We start from the raw sequence: 22734 nt of genomic DNA on the forward strand, positions 1-22734 counted from the left end.
TCTCTGGCCTACCACATCCACCAAATTACTAGAGTAATATAAATGAGAAAAGATCTATTTGTACCTATGCTAAAGATCTAAAGTTCTAAGCCCCTTACCAATCAGTGAAATGCAGATAAATTCTCCCAACTAAGGATGGATTCATCTTGTAGAAGGCATTTTGAGGCACACAGACCACAGAACATCACAGACAATCTAGCCAATCCCTTCATTTTACACATGAGGAAACAAATGCAGAGAGAGGGAAGTGACTTGCCCAAAGACACACAGAAAGTCAATAGGGAAGCTGGACCAATAAATCAGCCAGGAAAACAGTATTTTTTTTTTCTGCTGCATTATGTAGAAGATGTCAGGCTGATGAAAACTATTAGAAATCAAAAGTATTATTTCTTCCATAACCTTTATGTGAAAATCAATCTAGTGCTACTGATTATGTTTTGAGACACACACACACACATACACTTGAATATGTGTAGATATATATGTATGTATATGTATGTCTAAATACACACAAATATACACACACATAAATATACATATGCAAATGTACACATAGACATTTCTGTATGCAATAGATATTAGATAGACAAGGGATACCTTTACAACTCAAGGAGGACACAATTCAGAGCCTTTAAGTGTCCTTCTGAAGGTACCTGACAACAGCGACTGTGGAAAAATCAGGGATGCATATTTATAGATAGGTTTGCCATTTTTTAAAAACAATTTATAAAGCTGCAGTTATCTGTAACTCAACTTACTGTGAAAAAATACGAACTTATTGCTTCTGACACTGGGTTTATCTTCTGATAAACAGCAAGATTTTTAATTAGATATTCCCTAGAACACACTGGGTATGCCTTTCTTTTCCTCTCCCTGATCTAGATGTCTGGCCTCCTGAAGGCTCTCCATTAAGGACTCACAGGACTTCATGATTTCTCCCCAAGAGACTTATCCCTAAAATGCCTCCACTGAAAAGAGACAAGAACTCAATACTGGCCATGCTCCCTGGAACCACCACTCTGAAGAGAAGAGAGACGTAGGCATCAAAAAGCAGAAGTGTTATATATTTCCTGAACCATTCTGTTTCCCAAGCTCTCCAATTTTCTCAAGTATCCAAGTTATATAAGCACTTCAGCCCCACCTACAGAGTGTGATGCTTAGAGAGTTTCAAGATCACGACCTTTGCCAGAAAATAAATCAGAACAGACACAGAGTTTGTAAATACTCTAGCTTTGTAACAGATGCTCCAACTACACTATGAATATTTTTGTTACCCATAATCTATGTCATAGTCTAGTCACATGGGTAGAAAGTTATGCTTGTTGCTATAATGAGCTTTGCTACAATTCTACAGAAATAAAGAAAAAGGTCTTGTAAATAGGACATTCTTACCATCTCCTGAAAGTTGGTGTCACCTTTTAAAATTCAAATTTAGTGGATATTAAAGCTCATTCTTATCCAACTCCTATTTCACTCTCAAAAGAACTCCTGGGCTAATGAAAGAACTCAGAGCACCATGATTACATGGGCAGAAGAAAACAACTGGGTCACTGCAGATCTACTTCATTCCCACAAAGAAATCTGAACTCTGAATACTGACCAAGCTATATCCTCCACTAGTAGATTGTCCAAGCTCATGCTGCTCTTCTGGCTACTGTATTCTCCTATTATTTCAGTTTCCATTTCTTCTTTAGCACCCCCAAAGTCCCCTGAATATAGCAAGTTTAGATTAAAAGTGGCAAACTAAGAAACAGAAGGAAGAGGTTATAAAGGTACAGCCAAAAGGCAACCCTTTATAAAATATTACCTGAAATTGGCCATAATATGTTTGTATTAGAGAACAAGCATCCTTAAACCAAGAAACTCCCCAAACTCAAATGGTATCCTGGGAGCCCTTTCCATATATTTCTTACCTCCAGGGAAACCATGGGTTCTCTAGAGCCCATGGTGCTCCTATGGATCCAAACTGGCATTTAGTGAAGGGATTCAGGAAGATGATGAAGTTCTTAGAGCCCTGCATGGTTGTAGATGGCCTGATGAGGTCTTAGTTTCTTAAAGAGTACTTCCTCCACTTCAAATTAAAACATTGAAAGATATCCTGAAACTAACCTTCCTATCAGAGAATTTTCCTGACATTGAGAGTTAATACATATTGAAAAACAACTCCTGGGGTGGCAGCAAGCTTGAATGGGTTTTCAGAGTGAGACCTTAAGGGTCTCCAGAACTGCCCTGGCATCCGTAGTGGTCAAAGACACAATGGTGCCAAGCAATACCAAGAGGAGCCAGGCTTCTGACAGAGGAGACTAATCTGTGGTTATGACATGCCCAGGTCCTGAACCAGCATGGCTGGTTCAGAAAGCTACTCTCCTGGGCAAAGTGAAAAAGTGACAAGAGTTTCAGGTCTCCATGCCAATGGTCAATAGGGAGAAAGTGACTAAGCTTATCTTCCCACAGAGAGAATACACCCAAGCTGCCTTCCCTCCAGAGACTGCATCTACTAAAGGGATCCTTTAGCTCCCCTTGCTCAGATTAAACCACAAGTCACAGTTTCAGAACCATAGCCAAGGTCATGTGTTTGTACCACCTACAGTACAACCCCTGAAGCCATGAACATTTCTCAACACCAATGTCTGGTCTACAAAAATAGGTTACTTCCTCCTTGTCAAAAGAACAAAACCAAATAATAAACCTAATAATTTCAAACATGTCAGTACCCAGACTCATCTTTTTACTCAAGAGTTTCCAACAGCTCTGAAGAGATCTCCCAGAATGCAGGTTTCTCTTTTGGCTAAATGGGGGGTCCCCAGTACATGTATAATTCAGTCTGTAGTATATATCCCACAGCTTCCCTATCCCTTATTTGGAGTCATAAAGATGAAAATAGAGACTAAGAAAATCCCAACAATCCCCCTGAAGTGTGACTGAGCTCAATTCACTCCCCCAAATCTAGCAGTAGCATCTGCCGCTGTGCCCAACAATAAACCATGGTGATGCAGGGAAGGGGTGTGTTAACACAAGCAGGAGAATGCAATCCCAAACACAGCAGAAAGGAGACTGCATAACACTTTCATTCTGACTTAGATGATAAGGATAAAAAGAATTAAAGCTGTGGATGACACTCAGTTGGACAAGGCTAGCACCTTGTACAGAACTAGATTAAAATTTAAAATTACTTTGACATGTTGGTAAAGGAGATAGATAAAAACAGACTACAATGCAAGAAGGACAAATGTAAAACAACTCATTTCAGAAAGAAAATTAAACTGTATGATTATAAGGAAAAAAACTGGGCTGGCTTTGAGAAAGCACAGCTGAAAAAAACAAAGGGGCAAAGTAGACCAGACTCAAACAAGAGTCAGGAATGTGGAGCTATAGCTCACAAAGCAAAGTTCCCTATCCAGTGATAGGAACAGTATTGCACAAAGGACCCAAGAAGTAATCTTCCCAGAGCCCTGGTATATCTTCATGATCAATCATTCCTTCTGGTGTTCCTTTGCTAGCAAAAAATCAGTCATAATCTGCTGGAAATTATTTTGGTTGCTCAAAACTGACAAATGCCAGAAATTCAACTCGACTAAGAAAAAAGATGAGGCCACAGTGATATAGTTGACTAACTTGGTACGAGTAGTGCTGAGTTAAAACCAGAAGGTTCAAATTCCGGGTCTGCTATTAACTATTTATGTGACCACAGGCAAATAAATAAGATAACCTCTCTGTGCCTGTCTCTTCAACCCCCTCACTTGAGAGAGATGGACCAGATGATCCTTCAGATCCCTGGCAGCTCAATATTCTATAATTCTAGGGTGACAAATCAGTTACCAGTATTAGTGGAATAAAAGAATTCAATCAGGTAAAAAACCAATATCTTGGTTAAAAAACCAGAGGGCCCTTTATCTAAGACACAATTCCCAAGTGTATATTTTCAGCCCCTTGTGTCCAAACACAACACCTATCAGCTCTTGTAATAGCACTGTCACTAGGCCCAAACATCATCAGTATACAGCTCCAAGAAAACAAGGGGTTGTTTGGCATTCTGAACACTTTCAGCACTGGGGTGTGAGCACTTAAGATAACCTGCTCATCCACTTAAGGAACACTATCTGCCCCTAAAACAAAAACAGGGCATCTGTATGAGGGACTCACTCATAGAAATTAGACTTGGAGATGGAGAGGAAGGAACATTCTTTGTTGGCCTTGATGGTAAAGATAAGTGGCTCCCCTGTAAGTACAGACAGCTGGCCTACCAACTCCCCAGGATGGGTGATAAATAGGAATTTATTTTCTTCACTGTCAATCTTCTGCTGATATACATGTAGCATCCCAGAGATCACAAACTGGAGGTTGACATCCTAGCCAAGACAAAATCAGACATTAGCTTTAGTAATGGCTTCTGAAAGAACAGATGAAACATTTACTATGCAAAAGTAAAGGGATATTATAAAACAAGGGGATGGCAGGCACCAGGAACAGAGAAAATGTTAGAGATTTTGTAGAGGGAAATAATATAGTCTAGGAAGACAGAGCTCAGGAATGAATGTTAGTGAAGTTTAGTTAGCAGTAGCAAAAGCTGCCTTGTAGAAAAACAGTTGCTTTCTCTTTCCACTTGGAATCAAAACAGAAGCATTTGCTGCCTCTGAGAATCCAACCAAGAGGACAAAAGTTCCCTGGGTCATGTTTTCTATATGCTTCTCCTGAGCTGCAGGCAAAAGTTTCATCTTCTTCAGAAAATCGGAGCTGCTGCATATTGGATGTGCTCCAGTTTGTCAATGTCCTTTCCAAACTGTAACACTTAGAACAGGACACAATATTACAAATGTGGGATGATCAGTACAGAATATCACAGGATAAAACTTTTCTTGTTTTAGACACAAGGCCTTTCTTAAGACAGCTTGATCCGTATTCACTTTTTTGGCTGACATATCACACTGACTCATTTGGAGCTTGGGTCTTTTTCTTAAAAGCTGTTCTCTAATCTGGCCTTCTCCATTCTGCACAGACAGTTTTTTGGACCTAAGTATAGAACTTTACATTTACCCCTATTAAATTTCACCTAATTAGATATGACTCATTATTCTAACCTGTCTTTCTTCTAAACTTCGTGTTTTTTTTCTAACCTGAGTTGCTTGGTTTTTTTAGGTTCTTTTTCATCCAATGTGTTAGCTCTCCCTCCCAGTTTTACATTATCTGCAAATGTGAAAAATATGCCATCTTTGTCTTAAACTAAGTTAATGACATCACGGGGTAAGTTCAGATACCTGAGGTACTTCACTGGAGAGCTCCCTTCAAATTGCCACAAATACTATCAGAATCCAGTCACTTAACCAGTTCTGAATCTACCGAATTATATGACCATTTGGCCTACATCTCTTAATTTTGTCCATGAGGATTTCAAATCTTGCTGAAATCTACATATACTATGCCTCCAGCATTCCCCAATTTACCCATTTGGTAATCCTATCAAACAAGACTAGTAATCTATGGGCACATTGTGGATAACAGAAAAATCAAAAACCATATGAATAACCCTGAAGGTGTCTCACAGAGTCAACAACAAACAGAGCTGAGTTTTGTGGCTCCTTTATGCAGAATGTCCAACTTTCCTGCCAGACTGGCTTTTAAAAAACCCTCTAGGGGTAGCTAGGTGGTGCAGTGGATAGAGCTCCAGCCTCGGAGTCAGGAAGACCCGAGTTCAAATCCAGGCCTCTTAACTTAACACTTAACTAGCTGTGTGACCCTGGACAAGTCACTTAACCCCGATTACCTCACCAAAAAGAAGCAAACAAAACAAAACAAAACAAAAAAAACCCTCGACCTCTCTCTGGCTCTTAAAGCTCATTTTCAGAATATACATGAGAAGATAAAACAAGGGACATCAAGTACAAGTATCTCCAGTTTGTTTTCCTCTTTACGTCCTTTATCTTCCTCTACCTTCTCATCCTTTTCAAAAGCTAGTCTAATTCCCCTGTAAGTTCTGAATTCCACCTTTTCCATGCTCCAGATAGATTTTCCTCACTCTTCTTCCCTCCTTTCCTATTTTCATTAATATTTCCCAGCTGTCTCCTTAATTTCTGTTTGAAGTCTGTCCACCTTGAAAAAAGCAACAACCACCACCACCACTACACTTCTCACTTGCCATCACCCACACAAGACTTCTTCCTTTGCACCTTCTTGCATTTGCACATTTGTCACCTGAACTATCTTCTCTAGGTCTTCCACCCCATCAAATTCATGTCCATCACCTCTGAAATCTGACTGAATGAATACTCACTATCCCCAGTTGACACAGATTGAACCATGTCACCCCTCTACTCAATAAACTCCAGGATCAAATAAGAAATCCTCTGTCTGGCCATCAAAGCCCTTTATAACCTAAAGCACACATCCCACCCTGGCTTTTGAGTCTTCTTAACCCTTACTGCCCAACTCTTCCATATTCTTCCAACCAGTGACACTTGCTTCCCGGCTGTTCCACAAACTGGACACTCTGTCTCTTGCCTCCAGGTATTTCCTCTGGCTGTCTCCCATGACTAGAATGCTATTCTCTCTTCATCTCCACATACTGGTTTCCCTGGCTTCCTTCAAGTCCCAGGATAAAATTCCAGTTTCTATAGGAAGCCTTTCCAGATGCCCCTGATTTCTAGTGTCTTCCCTCTGTTAATTATTTCCTACTTTTCTTACATATAGCTTGCTTGTTTATATTTGTTTGCTTGTTGTCTCCCTCACTCAATTGTAAGCCAACTGAGAGAAGGAACTATCTTTTCCTTCTTTTTGTACCCCAGTGCTTAGCAGAGTGCCTGGCAACATAGTAGGTGCTTAATAAATGCTTGCTGACAGTTGGCTACCCTAATTCATTTCACCCTATTCTGTTTCAATTTTGAATCACCTCTACACCACTGATGGATATATAAGACAGTCAGATGCTGCCTTATATTTATTGATATTCCTCCGTATGTTCCTGTATCAGCGTGTGTATGTTCTGTCACCCCAAGTGGATTTTAAGTTACCTAAGGATACTGAACTTATGTCTGATTTGTGGCCCCCTAGGACTTCTAGAACCATCTCTGTACACAGTGGGTACTCAATAAGTGTAGCTGACTCACTGACTGTTTCAGAGAGAACTGAAACATTGCAAGAGTAAGGCTGGCTGGGGGCTGGAATTAAATAAGCAGGAAAATTTGCCCCTGGAGTTTTCCCTGAATACACATCGGAGGCCTAAAGCAGGTGGAAGAGTGAGTCATCGCTGCTTTGTGTACTCAGCTAACACACTGCTTCTCCTATGAAAAGCAAAAGGCCTCTCTTTGTCAGTGTGGGCTCCTTTGAGAGCTTAAAGCTGAAGTAGAAGGAAAGGAAAGAAAATGAGGAGAAAAGGAACAAGTGAAGCCACAATTCTGAGGAAGGCCACTTCATGGGAAGGGAGTTTCAGGGAGCATATCAGAATCACAACAAAAAACAAATAGAGACTGTATACACTATTTCCAGAGAGACCAATAAGTAGCTATTGTTGGCTCAGATGACATAACATCACTGAGAAGACACGCCATGGCCTTCCTATGACTGAGATAAGGCTTGGATCAGCCTGTCCCTCATATTATCCCTCACACAGCAGTTTTATGTTCTGCCATATACATACATTAAAACGTCTAGCGCACATGGAAAAATACAATGGCTCATTGCTAAAGAGAGATTTAGCCTTCCCATGCAAAGAGCAAGAGTGGCCAAGATCCTGCATTCCCTAATCCACACTCAATAGCTGAAGCCATTGTTCCTGTTGGATTCAATTCAATGAGCACTTATTTAGTGTCCACTGGGTACAAATAACTGTTTTAAGTGGTGGGGAGACACAGATAAAAATAGTGCAATTCCTGCTTTCAAGGAGCTCGCATCCTAGTAAAGAAGACATGGCGTGCACACAGATATGTTAATAACAGAGTAGGGTATGATGAGGACAAAGAGGAAATCCAGACACACCATTTCAGCTGGGAGAGGCAGGGTAAGGAGACTGCCACAAGTTTCCACACAGGAGGTGGCACCTGGGCCGAACTTTGAAGAAGAGGATACTGGAACACGGGATACAGAGCAAGAATATGCCCCAGGTGTGAGGGATGGTACATACAAAGACATGGTGACAGGAAAGAGTATGTCAGGTTCAGGAGAAGAAAGCAGTCTAAGCTTGGGCCAAATGCTCCTCCTATCTCTCTAGACCCCTTTCAGCATAAAAATTAACCTCAATTAGTATTGAGAGTAGTCATTGCCCTTCTTTAAATATATGTTCCCTTCTTCAAAAATGCCCTTATGATGGGAAAGCTTGGACTCGAGGTGGTAGCAGTATTTACCAATCCCCTCCTTCTACCATAGCCTCTTACTCACCTGGTCCCCTTGTTTTGACACCACAGTACCTGCAGGTACATGAAGCAAGGTCACTCTATTGTCCAAGAGTGAAGGATCCTGAGGGGGAAAATTGGAAATATGAAGGGTTTCAACAAACAACACCTCAAATAGGAAAATTACAAAAGAATAAGAAGGAATTTGCTTGCAAGACGAATGCTTCATTCCTATAAGCGAGAAAAACAATTACGGGTTGGAGATGATAGGTAAGAAAAACACCACTGTGAAGCAAGAAGATAAAGAAAAGCTAGGAATAGACATAAAAATGAAAGAAGACATTCTTAGAAACTATATGGTCCTCTTCCCTCCCTCTTCCCTCTGCAGTTCCTAGCAAAAAAATAAACAAACAAAAAAACCAACCAGAAAATACTCACCTGGACCTTCCAGCCATGACAAGGCAAACCAAGATAATAAATATCTAACTAAATCCATGTATGACTGACAAGGCTCTGAAATCCCAGAGAAAAGTCATCCTAACCAGTGAACTGAATTAAAAGAATCTTACATTTGGAAGGGACTTCAGAGATCACGGTCTATCTCACTTGAAGTATAAATCCCATCTCCTCTCCTCAAGCTACTAAAACCATTTCTCTACTCTCACCCCCTTTTCAGCAAAGGACCTAGCCTCAGTTTACTGAGAAAATGAAGTCAACCTGTTAAGAGTATCCTCTTCTCCTCAATTCTACAGGTTAACCCTACTCAACGTTATCCTCCATTCTTTCCTCCTTGCTCTAGTATCAGAGGAAGAGGTGTTCCTTCTCCTTACCAAAGCCAACTCCTGTCTTTATTGTCCTTGATCCCCACCATCACTGGGAGCTTGCCCCTCTCTCTTTCTAACTATCAATATTTCTTTCTCTACCTGCTCATTCCACGCAGCCTACAAGCATGCCTGGATCTCCTTCAACCTTCAAAAAACTTCACTGGACTCTACCATCATAAGTAGTCTTATATCTTCTCCCTTTCACTGACAAAACCCAGGAAAAAGCTGTGTTAGTGAATGACTAAAAAAGACATGAGTTATGAATGTGATGGAATATTAGGAATATTATTATGCAGCAAGAAAGAATGGATATGACTTGAGAAAAAAGTGAGAAGACCTGCATGCCACAATGCAGAGTAAAACAAGTAGAAGCAAGCAAACGATATATACAATGATTAAAACAACGTAAATGAAAATACCACTAAAGGGAAGTAGATAATATCTTAACCACTAAATCTAGTGGTTCTCTCCTAATTTTCATTCTTCTTGACCTCTCTGAATGTCTGATACTGTAGACCGCCTTCTCCTCCCGTAAACTTTCTCTTCTCTAGATACTCATGACTCTGTTCTCTCCTGGTTCTCTCCTCCTACCTCTCAGACTGCTCCTTTGCTGGTTCTTTATCCAGGTCACAGTTACTAAACCTGAAGTATCCACCTCAAGACTCTATCTCGGGCCCTTATCTCTTGTCCCTCTGTACTACCTCACTTGAAGATCTCAGCAGATTCCACGGGTTCAATGATCATTTCTCTGCAAATGATTCTCGTATCTATATCCCCAGCCTCGTCTTCCTCCTGAACTGCAATCTTACATCATCAGCTGCCTTTTGGACATCTTGAACTGGATGCCAGGTAGACGTCTCAAACTCAGCATATCCAAAACAGAACTCATGATGTTTTCCCCACACAGAATTTCCTTTTAATTTTCTGGTCACTCTTCCCAAGCTCACACTCACCCGAGCTCACAACCTTGCTGTCATCTTAGACTCCGCATTCTCACACATCCGATATATCCAACCTGTTGCCAAAATCTGTCATTTGTGCCTTCGCAACATCTCTCATCTGCACCCCCTTCTTTTTCCTCATAGGCACCACATTGATTCAGGTTCTCATCAGCTCATATCTAGACGACCACAATGGCACTCTGGTTGCTCACTCGGTCTCAAATCCCTCCTCACTTCAATCTATACTTCATTCAGTTGCCAAAGTGATTTTCTTAAAAGATATACCAATGTCACTTTCTTACTCAGTGAACTCCTATGGTTCTCTGTTACCTCTAGGATCAAATACAAACTGTGCTTAGCATTTAAACCTCTAACGACCTAGATGCTCCCTACCTTTCTCGTCTACTTACATTTTACTCCCCTCCACATACTCTAAGATCCAGCTACATTGTCCCACCGTTCACTGCATATGATATACCATTTCCTGTCTCTATGCTTTTGCACTGGCTTTCCCCTATGCCTAGAATGTTTTCTTTCTCTACCTCTACCTCTTCCTGACTTTCTTCAAGTTTTGGCTCAAATCCCACCTTCTGTAAGAGGCTCCTCCTGGTCCATTTGGTTGCTAATGCCTTCCTCTTTGAGGTTACCTCCCTCACTACTCTTTATAAATCATATATATGCCTAGTTATTTACAATATTGATTCCTAGAGTAGAATATGCCTCCTTAAGAACAGGGGCTGTTTGTTTTTTTTTTTTAATTGGTAGTGGTATCCTCCAGCGCTTAGCACAGTGCCTGGCACAAAGTAAGCACTTAATAATTGCTTTTTGATTGACAGATTTGGCCATTCCTTCTCAGTCTCATTTGAAGGTTCATCATCCATATTCTGCCTGACTCCTTTCCTTGGATATAACCTAGGATACCCCTGGATATGTCCTTTTCTTGCTACATTCTCTCTCGGTGATCTCATCAGCTTTATATATCCAATCATCATCTTTATGTACATGATTCCCAGATCTACATAGCCAGACCTCATCCCTCTCTGAACTCCTCCAACTGCCTCACCAACTACATCAACAAATTAGACATTTATACCAAAATACCATAACACAGGCATCTCAAACTCAACTTCTCCAAAGTATAACTCATTGCCTTCCCCTCAAACTTCCCTATTTCTGTCAAAGGAATTGGATATGCAGGTTCACAAATTCGGAGTCATCTTTGACTCTTTGCTTTCATTTATTCTTCATATATAATCAGGTGCCAAGTCTTAACAATTCTGCTGTCTCCATATCTTCTGTATCAGTTCCCTTCACACCACCCTAATTTAGACCCTCATCAACTCTAACCTAGACTACTGTAATAATCTCCTAATTGGACTTGCTGCCTCAAGTCTCTTATTTCTCCAATCTACTCTCCAAGTAGATGACAAAGTAATACTCCTAAAGCACAGGTCTGACCATGTCTCTCCTGCTCAGGAAGCTTCAGTGCCTCCCCGCCCCCCCACCCCCGACTGCCTCTAGTATAAAATACAAACCTAGCATTTAATGTTCTTTTCAATCTTACTCCAAACTATCTTTCTCAATTGATTTCACATGACTCCCATTCTATGTTCCAGTTAAATTGGCCAACTTGAAATTTCCTGACACATGAAATTCCTTCTCCTGTCTTCATGCTGATGCACAGGCTATCTCTCATGTCTGGAAGGCTCTCCCTCTAAACCTCTGCCTCTTGGAATCCCTAACTCCCTTTAAAGCTTAGCCCAAATGCCACCTCCTATATAAGACCTCTCCTGATCTCCCACCACCAAGTTAGTGTTCTCTCCACTCCCACCCTCACAAAACTGCTCTGTATTAATATATGTGTTGTATTTATTTATCTGTGTACATATTATTCCTCTTCCTTCCAACCCCTTCCCCCCCAAAAAATGTAAGGTCCATGAGGACAAGCACTATTTCACTTTTGCCTTTGTATCTCTAGCACCTAGCACAGTGCCTGACCCGGTTCAAACTGAATGTGATCTCTTCTCCAGGCTAAACATTTCCAAGGGGAAAGCTCAAGGCACCAGTATAGCGAACAAAGTCCCAAGACTGGTAGATGAAAAAAAAAGCTACTACTGCTAGACTCAGTAATTCTTAAGACTTGGTTGTACTGAGGCAGCTAGGTAGTGCAGTGGATAGATCACCGACCCTGGAGTCAGGAGGACTTAAGTTCAAATCCAGTCTCAGACACATAACACTCACTAGCTGGGCAAGTCACTTAACCCCACGCCTAGCAAAAAAGAAAAAAAAAAGACTTGGTTGTACTGCTTCCTTTAGTCATCTATTTCATAAGAAGTCAGCAAGCCCTTCTGATAGATTCTGGCAGTTATAATGGACATTTTCAAGTAGTCAGAGCGAGCAGGAACCACAAAGTCTGAGACTTGTGTCTCTACTCATTTAGCCTCTCTAGATACACATCAGCTTTGGTTTGCTCAACAAGGTCACTTCACCTACCCTCAAGTGGCATCAGCAATTGTTGTATTAATATTGAGAGTAAGAATATGTTTCATTTGGAACTATTACTCCCAATAGGTACTTTTGTATGTTTGACTGGAAATACTGCTTGATTCTGCCTGATATCAATACCTTCCCTCCATCAGTGAGTCACCACTGACATAAACAATATCACCTCTCCAGACTTCTGAACAGAGGCCTTCCATTTTTACCAGGCTTCTTATTGTTCCCCCATATATGTCTCACTGACTTCTATGTCTGTGCTTTTACATATATTATTTCCTCTTCTTGGAATTACCTGACTCTTTTTTGCCATGTCTGTCACTTTCTTTAAGATCTGCATCAATACTTAATGCCTTCCAAGAAACAACATCTAAGTGAAATTCCCCTACACTCATAGGCTACATCTTTGCTTTTTGTTCTTCCGTGTGTGTGTGTGTGTGTGTGTGTGTGTGTGTGTATGCATATATATGTATATATACATATACACACATGTAGCTTATACTACTATAATTCTTTATGTTTTATATTTGGTTTTTTATGTGTTAATCTTGTGTCACCAGTGAAACTGTCAGCATCCTGAGGATGGAGATCATGTCTTATGGGTACTGTGTCATCCTCCTCGACCCCCAAATATTTAGCACATAGTGGATAGGAAAATTCAGCCAAGAGATACTTTAAAGATATTCACTAAATTAAAGAGAATCGGAGTTATTATGGATGGAAGCTCCCCAACATCAGAAGGGGGACCAGGGGGAGAGAGAGGAGGGAGTTACACACTGTTCCAAGTGGGATTTCACAGGGCTCAAACTTGCTATCTACAAAGGGGGCCTGGAACAGAGCAGAGGAATTTACAGCATTAGCATGAATATTCTAGAAGTAAAGGTTGCTGAGGCTAGAAATGATTTGTAATGTGGAAAGAGAAAACAGAAGGGATGAGGCAAGTGTGTGGACACAGAAGGTTTGACTGGTAGTAAAGCAGAAAACTGGAACACAGTTTGAGCAGATGCAACCCACTGAACTTGGTCAGATACCAACAAAGTCCTTGGTGGGTAAAACTGAGGAAGTAGTTTGTCTACAAAGTAGAGCTTAAGTGTAGGGCTATGACAGTTGTGGTCTATGCTCAGGTTTGCTACTGATTTCCTGTGAATCATTTCAGCTCCCACAACCACAGTACTTACTCACCAGCTATTGTCCAGTTTCCTGAGCAGCAGCACAATACAATTTTCCCCACTAACTAGCCTTAGAGGTACCATGAGATCCCTACAGTAACCAAATGATGAATAAAGTCACAGTGCAAATGCCATCAGGAATATACCCCTGAGACTCACAATACTTGGAGTAAACCTTTTCCTAAGCATTCTTTTTTTTTCTGATGTCTCTGCAGATTTGAACTCAGCTTTTCAAAACAGCTAGAACTGGGTTGTGCCAGGGTGCTAGAACCTTATATCACCATATAAAGGTGGTCCACTCTCAAGAACATAATTCAATTAGTAGCATCCTGATGAACTTGGAAAGGAATAGGGGATGCTTAATCCCCTACTATTTCTCATTCCCAATATTTTTTGGAGTGGAAAAGCCAACCCCAGCTTGCATAGTCTGCCTTACTCTAAAGCCACATGTCCCAAGATAGCTGCCCTTCCACCTCTTTATGGCACTGGCCATTGTACTGTTAAGAGAGAAGACACATAAAATGAAACCACAGCAATCTCTGCTGAGCCTAAGCACAGCTGCCCTGTTTTCTTTGATCTCTCATCACTTACTTACAATATGAAAAGGATGTTAACACATCTTATTACAAAAGAAAAACCAAGAAAGCAATGTTGACAGATGAATAATCTCCCTTAGTCTTTTTCATGGATTTGCTTAAAAACTATTAATCTGGAAAATTCACCTAATTTTCTTCACCTAAAATTCACCTAAAAAATGATATTGCATCACACACAATCCTTTCCACACTAAATACATGAGAAAACAGTTCTTTAAATTATAGCTACAATCACTATTACTGATTCAAATTCTAAATTAGCAAGAAGTTTTTGTAAAAAGTATCTCCCTGTTCCCAAATGCTGGGTGGTTGATTAGTCTGTCCACTGCTGTAGTTTCCCAGAAGTGACAGCTTTGCCAAATAAAAACAAATATTATGTCCCAGAAGTTCTTGATCTATATTTTCTTACAGTTCCATCTCAAGGTTCCAATGCAAGAGCTGCACTGACAGCTTTAAGTGCTCTTTTCTGCACACATCCCACCCCAGGAGAGCTGTAATCCCTAAATGCTAGCAGATTAGCTACATGTTAGTCTATCTGTTAGTCTGCCAGGTCTAAGGGTTGATGTTCAATTGGGTTTGAAGTTGATACTTGTGAAACTACTCCAGAAGCTAACTCTAGGACCAGGTCTCCCAACCATAAAGGAGTTTGCAAATTGTTAGGGTATAATTTCCATGTAAGGATCTCTGATGGGGAGTAAGAACACAACAATCTGCCAACTCACACACCCATGTTCTTGGCAAGTTCTTCCTGTGAAATGAGGCAGAAGACAGAGGACTTGGTTGTTTCACTATCTGTTCTACCATACTGTCAGTGTGGTAAAGCAGAAAGAGGACTGAACTTGGAATGAGAAGAGACCTGGGTTCAAATACTGACTCTGAGGATTATTAGTTATATGGGCATGGGCAAGTTATTTAATCTTTCTGAGCATCATATGTAAAATGGAGGACATAATATTTGTAGCATCTACTTCACAAGGCTGTCATAAGGATCAAATGAGATAATGTATGCAAAGTATTAAGACTACAAAGTACTTTTTACAAGAACCTTTACACTGAGGAATTGCAAGTATCATTATCCCCATGCTACAGACAAGGAAATTTCTGTAAGAAGACCCTCCACATCCTCCTAAACCTTAGTGCCTTCATTCTGAGACTATCTATAATATATCTCATATATAGATTATTTGTATATAATTGTTTGCATGTTGTCCTCCCCATTAGGCTATGAGCTCCTTGAGGCCAGGGACTGTTTGTTCTTAGTATCTCTAGTGTCTGGCACATAAGGCACACAATAACAGCCATGTTGTTCGATGACTAATATTGATAAACTTAACCCTTCCCAGGAACACAAAGATCTAAGACATCTCTAAAGGCTTCGTGATGGAAAATGCTATCCACATCCAAAGAAAGAACTATGGAGTTTGAATGCAGATCAAAGCATACTATTTGCTTTTTTTTTTTCTGTTCAGTTTTGTTTCCTCTTTCTGGTGGTTCTTCCTATTGGTTCTAATTCTTACTTACAACATCACTAGTGTGAAAATATGTTTAATAGGGATGTATATGTATAGCCTATATCAGATTGTGAACCATCTTAGGGAGGGTGGTGGGGAGGAAGGGGGAGAAAAATTTTAAACTCAAAAACATATGGAAGTGATTGTTGATCAATCAAAATAAACTAATAAAAAAAATAAGTCCTTGTTCACTGACTGATCAACTGACAAACTGAGGCCCAGAGAGATCAAACAACCTGGCCATAGCACTATAGATAAGTATCAGATCTTCCAACCTTAAGTCAACAACTTGTTCTACCACAGCATACTGTCGCTCCATTCCAGGGACGAGGAAAACTTTATGTCCTCACAATTTCTGGCTCTTCATCCAGGTCATACTAGAGGTGTCTCCCTAGGCTCTGTCCTGGGCTCTCTTCTCTTCTTCCTCTATACCATTTTACTTGATGACTTAAACACCTTCCACTGTTTCAATTACTGTCTCTAAGCCAATGATTCTCAAATCTACCTTTCGACCTCTAACCTCTCTCCTAAACTCCAGACTTGCATCTTTAACTGCCTATTAGACATTTCAAACTATGTCCCATGGATATCTTACACTCAACATGTCCAAAACCGAAACCATTATCCTTTTCCAAAAAATCTTCTCTCCTTCCAAATTTCCCCATTATTCTCTTTCACCATCATCTGTACACCACCATCTTTCCCAGTCACCCAGGGTGCCAACCTAGGTGTTATCCTCAATTCTTCTCTCCCTCTCATTCCCAAAACATCCAATCTGTTGTCAAGCCCTAGTGATTTTACCTTTGTAATATCTCTTCATGCCCCCTTCTCTCTTCTGATACTGCCACCACCTTGCTGTGAGCTCTTACCATCGCATGCCTGGATTTTGCAATAGCCTTCTGGTTGGTCTGCCTCTACCACAAGTCTCTCTCTACTCCAGTTCATTCTCCACTCAGCAGTCAAATGAGTCTTTCTAAAGCACAGATTTGGCCATGATACCCCCACTATATCAAACACTGGGTCCAGCGGCTCCCTATCACCTCCAGGATCAAACATAAAATCCTGTTTCACATTGAAAGCCTTTCACAGCCTGTTCCCTTCCTACCTTTCCAGGATTCTTATACCTTACACTCCCGCATGTATTTTATATCCAATAACACTGGTTTCCTTTCTACTCCTTACATCTCCAGATGTTAAGCATTCTCATTGGCTGTTTACCATGCCTGGAACCCTCTCCCTCCTCATTTCTATCTCTACGCTTCTCAGGCTTCCTTCAAGTCCCAGCTAAAATCTCATCTTCTTTGAGAAACCTTTCCTAATCCTCCCACCTCCCTCCCCGTGCCTTCCCTCTATTAGCTCCAGTGTATTGTGCATATATATTGTTCATATGTAGTTGTTTTTCATGTTGTTTCCTCATTAGACTTAGGTTCCTTCCCTTGAGAGGAGGAACTGTATAGAGTGCTGGGTGTAGAGTCAAGAAGAACCGAGTGCAAATCTGACCTCAGACACTTACTACCTTTATGACCCTGGGCAAGTCACTTAACTTGTTGCTTCAGCTGCCTCAACTGTAAAATGGAGATAATAACAACATCTACCTCGAAGGTTTATTGTGAGGATCAAATGAGATATGCGTAAAATGCTTAGTACAGTGCCTGGCATATAGCAGATGCTTAATAAATAAATGCTTAGAGATTGACTGATACTTCTTTTATCTCCTTCTTTGCTCCTCTCTCCAGTCCCCAAATATCTTCATAGTGACTACTAATCATTCTCTCCCCACCCATCCACTCATTTGAACCATTAAAATGGTTTTTGATTCATGTATCACATTTATTTGTCATAGGTTCCATTTCTAATTCTCCCTATTCAGTCAATCAGTCCGTAGACTATGTGCCAGGCATTGTGCTAAGCACTGGGGATACAAAGAAAAGTAAAAGACTTTGCTCTCAAGGAGGCCACAGTCTATGTTGAGGAAGCCAACATAGAAACAACTATGTACAAATAAGCTATATACAGATAAACAGGAAATAATAAACAGATGAAAGGCACTAGAATTAAGGGGCATTAGGGGAGGCTTCCTGTAGGAGGTGGAATTTTATTTTTTTAAATAGCATTTTCCCCCAATTACACGTCAAGACAACTTTTAGTACTCATTTTTACAAGATTTTGAGTTCCAAATTTTTCTCCCTCCCTCCCCTTCCCTCTTCTGAAAATGGTAGGCAATTTCATATAGGTTATACATGTGCTATCAAGTAAAACATATTTCTGTATTAGTCATAATTGTGAAAGAAGAAACAGATCAAAAGGAAAAAAAACACAAAAAAGAAGAAAGTGAAAAAACATGCTTTGATCTGCATTCACAATCCATCAGTTCTTTATCATTTTCCTTTGGGTCCTTTGTACTTGTCTTGAATCATTGTGCTGCTGAGAAGAACTGAGTCACTTATAGTTGATCTTCACACAACGCTGCTGCTAGCGTATGACTTTTCCTGGTTCTACTCATTTCACTTTGCACCAGTTCATACAAGTCTTTTTCTGAAATCTGCCTATTCATCATTTCTTATTGCATAATAGTATCCATTACATTCATATACCACACTTTGTTCAGCCATTCCCCAATTGATGGGCATTCCTTCAATTTCTAATATTTTGCCACCATGAAAAGAGATGCTATATCTTGTTAGCTTAGCTCTTCTCAGCAATGCAAGAATCTAAGATAACTCAAAAAGACTCACGATGCAAAATGCTATCCAACTCCAGAGAAAGAACTTTGGAGTCTGATGCAGATAGAAGCATACTATTTGCTCTGCTTTTGTTTTGTTTTGTTTCTTCTTTCTCGTGGTTCTTCCCATTAGTTCTAATTCTTCTTTACATCATGACTAATGTGAAAAATATGTTTAATATGAGTGTATAAGTAGAGCCTATATAAGTGTATAAGTAGAGCCTATATAAGTTCACATGCCGTCTTGGGAAGTGGGGAGGAGAGGGTGGGGGAAAAAATTCAAAACTCAAATCTTATGGAAATGAATGTTGAAAACCAAAAATTAATTAATTAATTTTTAAAAAGGGATGCTATAAATATTTTTGCATATGTAGGTCCTTTCCCCTTTTCTAACGATCTCTTTGGAATACAGACATAGTGGTATTGCTGGATCAAAGGGTATGCACAGTTTGGTTGCCCTTTGCGCATAGTTCCAAATTGTTTTCCAGAATGGTTGCATCAGTTCACAACTCCACCAACAGTGCATTAGCGACCCAATTTTCCCATATCCTCTCCAACATTTATCATTTTCCTTTTTTGTCATATCAGCCAATCTGATAGGTTTGAAATGGTACCTCAGATTCATTTTAATTTTCATTTCCCTAATCAAAAGTGACTTAAAGCACTTCTAGAAGGCAGAACTTTAGTTGAGATTTAAAGGAAGCCAGGGAGGTCAGTAATTGGAGTGGAGGAAGGAGAGCACTGAAGGCATGGAAGAAAGCTAATAAAAATGTCCAGAGTCTGGAGACAGAGTGTCTTATTGGAAAAATAGCTAGGAGGTTGGTGTCACAGGATTAATGATTATTTGTGGGGGGGTGTAGGGTTTAAGAAGACTGGAAAGGGAGCCATGGCTTTGAATGCCAAATAAAAGATTTTATATTTGAGCCTGAAGGTGTAAGACACCTGAAGTTTACTGAGTAGAGAAGTGACATGGCAAAGATTTGTAATTTAGGAAGATCACTTTTACTGCTCAGTGGAGGATGGACTGGAGTGGAGAGAGACTTGCGGCAGGGAGACCAGCCAGCAGGCTACTTCAAAAATCCAGGTGGTGAGGCTGAGGGCCCATACCAGGGTGGTAGAAGTGTCAGAGGAAAGAAGGGGATGTATACGAGACATATTGTGACGGTAGAAGTAACAGGACTTGGCAACTAATAGGCTATGGGGAGTGAAAGAAAGTAAGGAGTTGAGGATGATACCTAATTTGGGGGTCATGATGAGTGGGAGGATGGTGGTTCCCCTGACGGGAAAGTTTGGAAGAGCAGAGGATTAGAGGAAAAAGATATTTCAGAAGTTGTAACAATAAGAGTACTCAAACCTAATCATGTATCTAGCCCCACCCATGAAGAAACAGATACCTGTCCAAAGGCTCTTCTACATATGACCCTAAAGATGAATCTGGGATCAGGGAGCAGGCCCAGCTCTTTCTATCTCACAGCCAAAAGGAAGCACAAGTTCAAGCATCCTGCTAGAAGAGAGGCCAGAATACAGAACATGCTAATTGAGCTGGGAGGATCCCAATGTACTTTGTACTTTCTTTTTCTTTTTTTTCTTTTTGGCAGTTAGGGTTAAGTGACTCACTCAGGGTCACACAGCTAATAAGTGTCAAGTGTTTGCCCTGAGGCCAGATCTGAACTCAGGTCCTCCTGACTTCAGGGCCAGTGCTCTATCCACTGAGCCACCTAGCTTCCCCCCTCTACTTTGTACTTTCAAAGACTATATAAAGCAATTTGGAACAATTTCTGCTGGAGCACAGGATCCTGGATTTGTACTTTTAAAATCATACTTAATTTCTTAATGCTGATGGGAAGTCTGTACAGACCTAAACTCTTAGGTGACTTTATTTTGAAAGATAATTAGGCATTTTTACTGCTAATAACACTGTCTTCTACTACATCTCAAATCAATCAAGCCCTGAGTTGTGAAACATAATACCTTACTACCATCTTCTAATCTTAACCTTGCCCACTGATCTTGGACAATAGATCTAAAAGATGCCACCATCTTTTGAACAAGTACAATGCTGACATCCATCCATGGATTTCCCCTGAGGGTAATGCAGCTCAGCAGGAAGAACATACTTTTGGGGAAAGTCAGGAGACTAAGCTAGCAACTACCCTCTTCACACCTAGCACAGTCTAGAGAAGGCTTTCTTTTTTTGGTCTGTATTCAGAAGAGGATCTGGCTGGCTGGGATGAAGCAGGGTAATAATTAAACCTTGTGAAAACTAAGTCAGTCTCTGAGTACACTGCAAACAGAAAGAAGCAACTACAGTCACCACCAATCTGTTCTTCAAGTATTAGAGAATCTATGAGCAGGATACCTTAACGATATAATTACTTGAAGGAAATAACATTCATCTTTCTCAAGTGTCAGAAACAAGGAGTCCACATGCTTGCAATAAATAACCCTGACATCACCAACACTTAAAACCTCAACATTTAAAACCACATTCTGTCAAGTCCTCGTAGCTTGGTTTTCTTAACTATACTTATGTGTCACAAGGGGGTTTGTTTTTCCTTTTTACCCAGTGTAGAGAATAAAAAGGAGAAAAAGCAAATGCTTCATATTTGAAAAAAATTAATTTTAAAAAATTCTTCATATTCTGCCTTCTAGGATGACCATGTCCATGCCCCATGACTTGCTTTGCCACTACTTCTCATAGGGTACATGAGGGCCACTGGAGATGATGTCTAGGAAATAGCTACCCTTGGGTCCTCAACCAAGCCAGTTTTTCTGTGATTTTGCCCAATTAGTTGTTAAATGCCAAAATAAAAGTCTACTAGATAAAAACAGCCAAAAAAGAGGACCTCAGATGCCCTCAGATAATATGACAGTTTCAACATATGCATCGTCTAATAAATCTGGTCCTACAATTCTAGAATTCTGATTAATTTTTCCAGAAATGTGATTCTCAAACAAATGTAAATGATCCTACAAATCACTAGTCAAGGGATAAAATCAAAAGAACATTTTTTTCTCATTGAAGTACATAGAACAATGAACAGTTATCACGGCTGACTTTATTAGTACTTTACCTTTGGATAAAAGCCTTATCTTCCTGCCATTATAAAGAGCTAAAGCTAAAACTCAGACATTTTAAAGGTCAATTTTCTAAGTGAAGCTGAGTTTTTTAAGACAAGAGCCATAGTATGTAAAATACATCAGAGATGGTTTTCTTTTCCCCTTCCCATATCAAAATCATCTTTGCAACCAAGTTAAAAAACAAAACAAAACTAAAGAGACAGATTCTACCCTAGGAAAAAGCACCACCATAGTAGTAAAGTTGGAATGTCTTTCGTTGAGTATGGTACCACCACAATAGTACCATACATAGCCAGGCTTATTTTGTGTCATTTAAAGCTGCTTACAGGGCTTGGTTCTTATTATGTCAAGTGGTAGGTAAACAGCCACACATGTGAATAAACATCCCCTCTCATGAAATACTAAGTTGAGCTTTCCTTGTAAAACTTTCTTGTAAATCTTTCCTTGTAAAACTCCTGCTAGCATGAGCAAAGGGTCACATAAGTACAAAAGTTGCCCAAGTAAGTTCACAACCAGCGCTTTGAAAGTTGACTGACAAAGAATGAAAAGGAGGTATCTTTGGGTAAGGACCTACTGTCCTCTTGTCCTCAGTTTCCAACAGTGCAAGGCTGAAGAGGATTAAGCCAGAATTTGCTCTCAATACTTAGAAGGCAGCAGCAGTATGGCACAGGCCCTGGAGTCAGGAGATTTCAGTTCAAATCCCAACTCTGTATGACCTTGGGCAAGTTACTTAATTTCCCTGGGTCTCAGTTTGCTTATGTATGAAATGAGAAACAGGACTAGATGGCCTTTGAAGATCCTTCTAGCTCTAGATCTATGACTCTGCGGTACTACATCGTGAATGACTTACTGCTTTCAGAATAGGTACAATAAATGTCTCAATGGGACATTAAAAAGTTCAGGAACCCAAAGTAACCACCTTGGGCCTCACACCCAAGAGTCATCTTAGAAAATTATTAAGGAACAAAGATTTATTCTACCACTTATAGGCCCCTTTAAGAGAAAACATCATCTGAGTTTGCTACAAACGCAACAGAGAATTTATTTCCTAGTGTCAGAATCTAATTGCTAGT

General features: G+C 40.2%; 1 protein-coding gene across 10 annotated transcripts in view; it reads right to left on the bottom strand.

The window, feature by feature from the left end:
• PNPLA7 (patatin like domain 7, lysophospholipase) overlaps positions 1-22734 on the bottom strand; it is a 198839-nt gene that overhangs the window by 141417 nt on the left and 34688 nt on the right. For all 10 annotated transcript variants that reach the window (XR_013484710.1, XR_013484709.1, XM_078149930.1 and 7 more), the window contains 2 exons: positions 8368-8445; positions 4144-4349 (listed from right to left, as the gene is read on the bottom strand). Coding sequence is in view for 8 of the 10 variants with exons in the window: in XM_078149930.1 (XP_078006056.1) it covers positions 4144-4349; positions 8368-8445 (284 nt within the window). In the remaining 2 variants the exon portion in view is untranslated. The remainder of the gene's footprint in view (positions 1-4143; positions 4350-8367; positions 8446-22734) is intronic.

Source organism: Phascolarctos cinereus, unplaced genomic scaffold (assembly GCF_003287225.1).
Source record: "Phascolarctos cinereus isolate Bilbo 61053 unplaced genomic scaffold, phaCin_HiC Scaffold_2;HRSCAF=192, whole genome shotgun sequence".
NCBI classification, from domain to species: Eukaryota; Metazoa; Chordata; class Mammalia; order Diprotodontia; family Phascolarctidae; genus Phascolarctos; species Phascolarctos cinereus.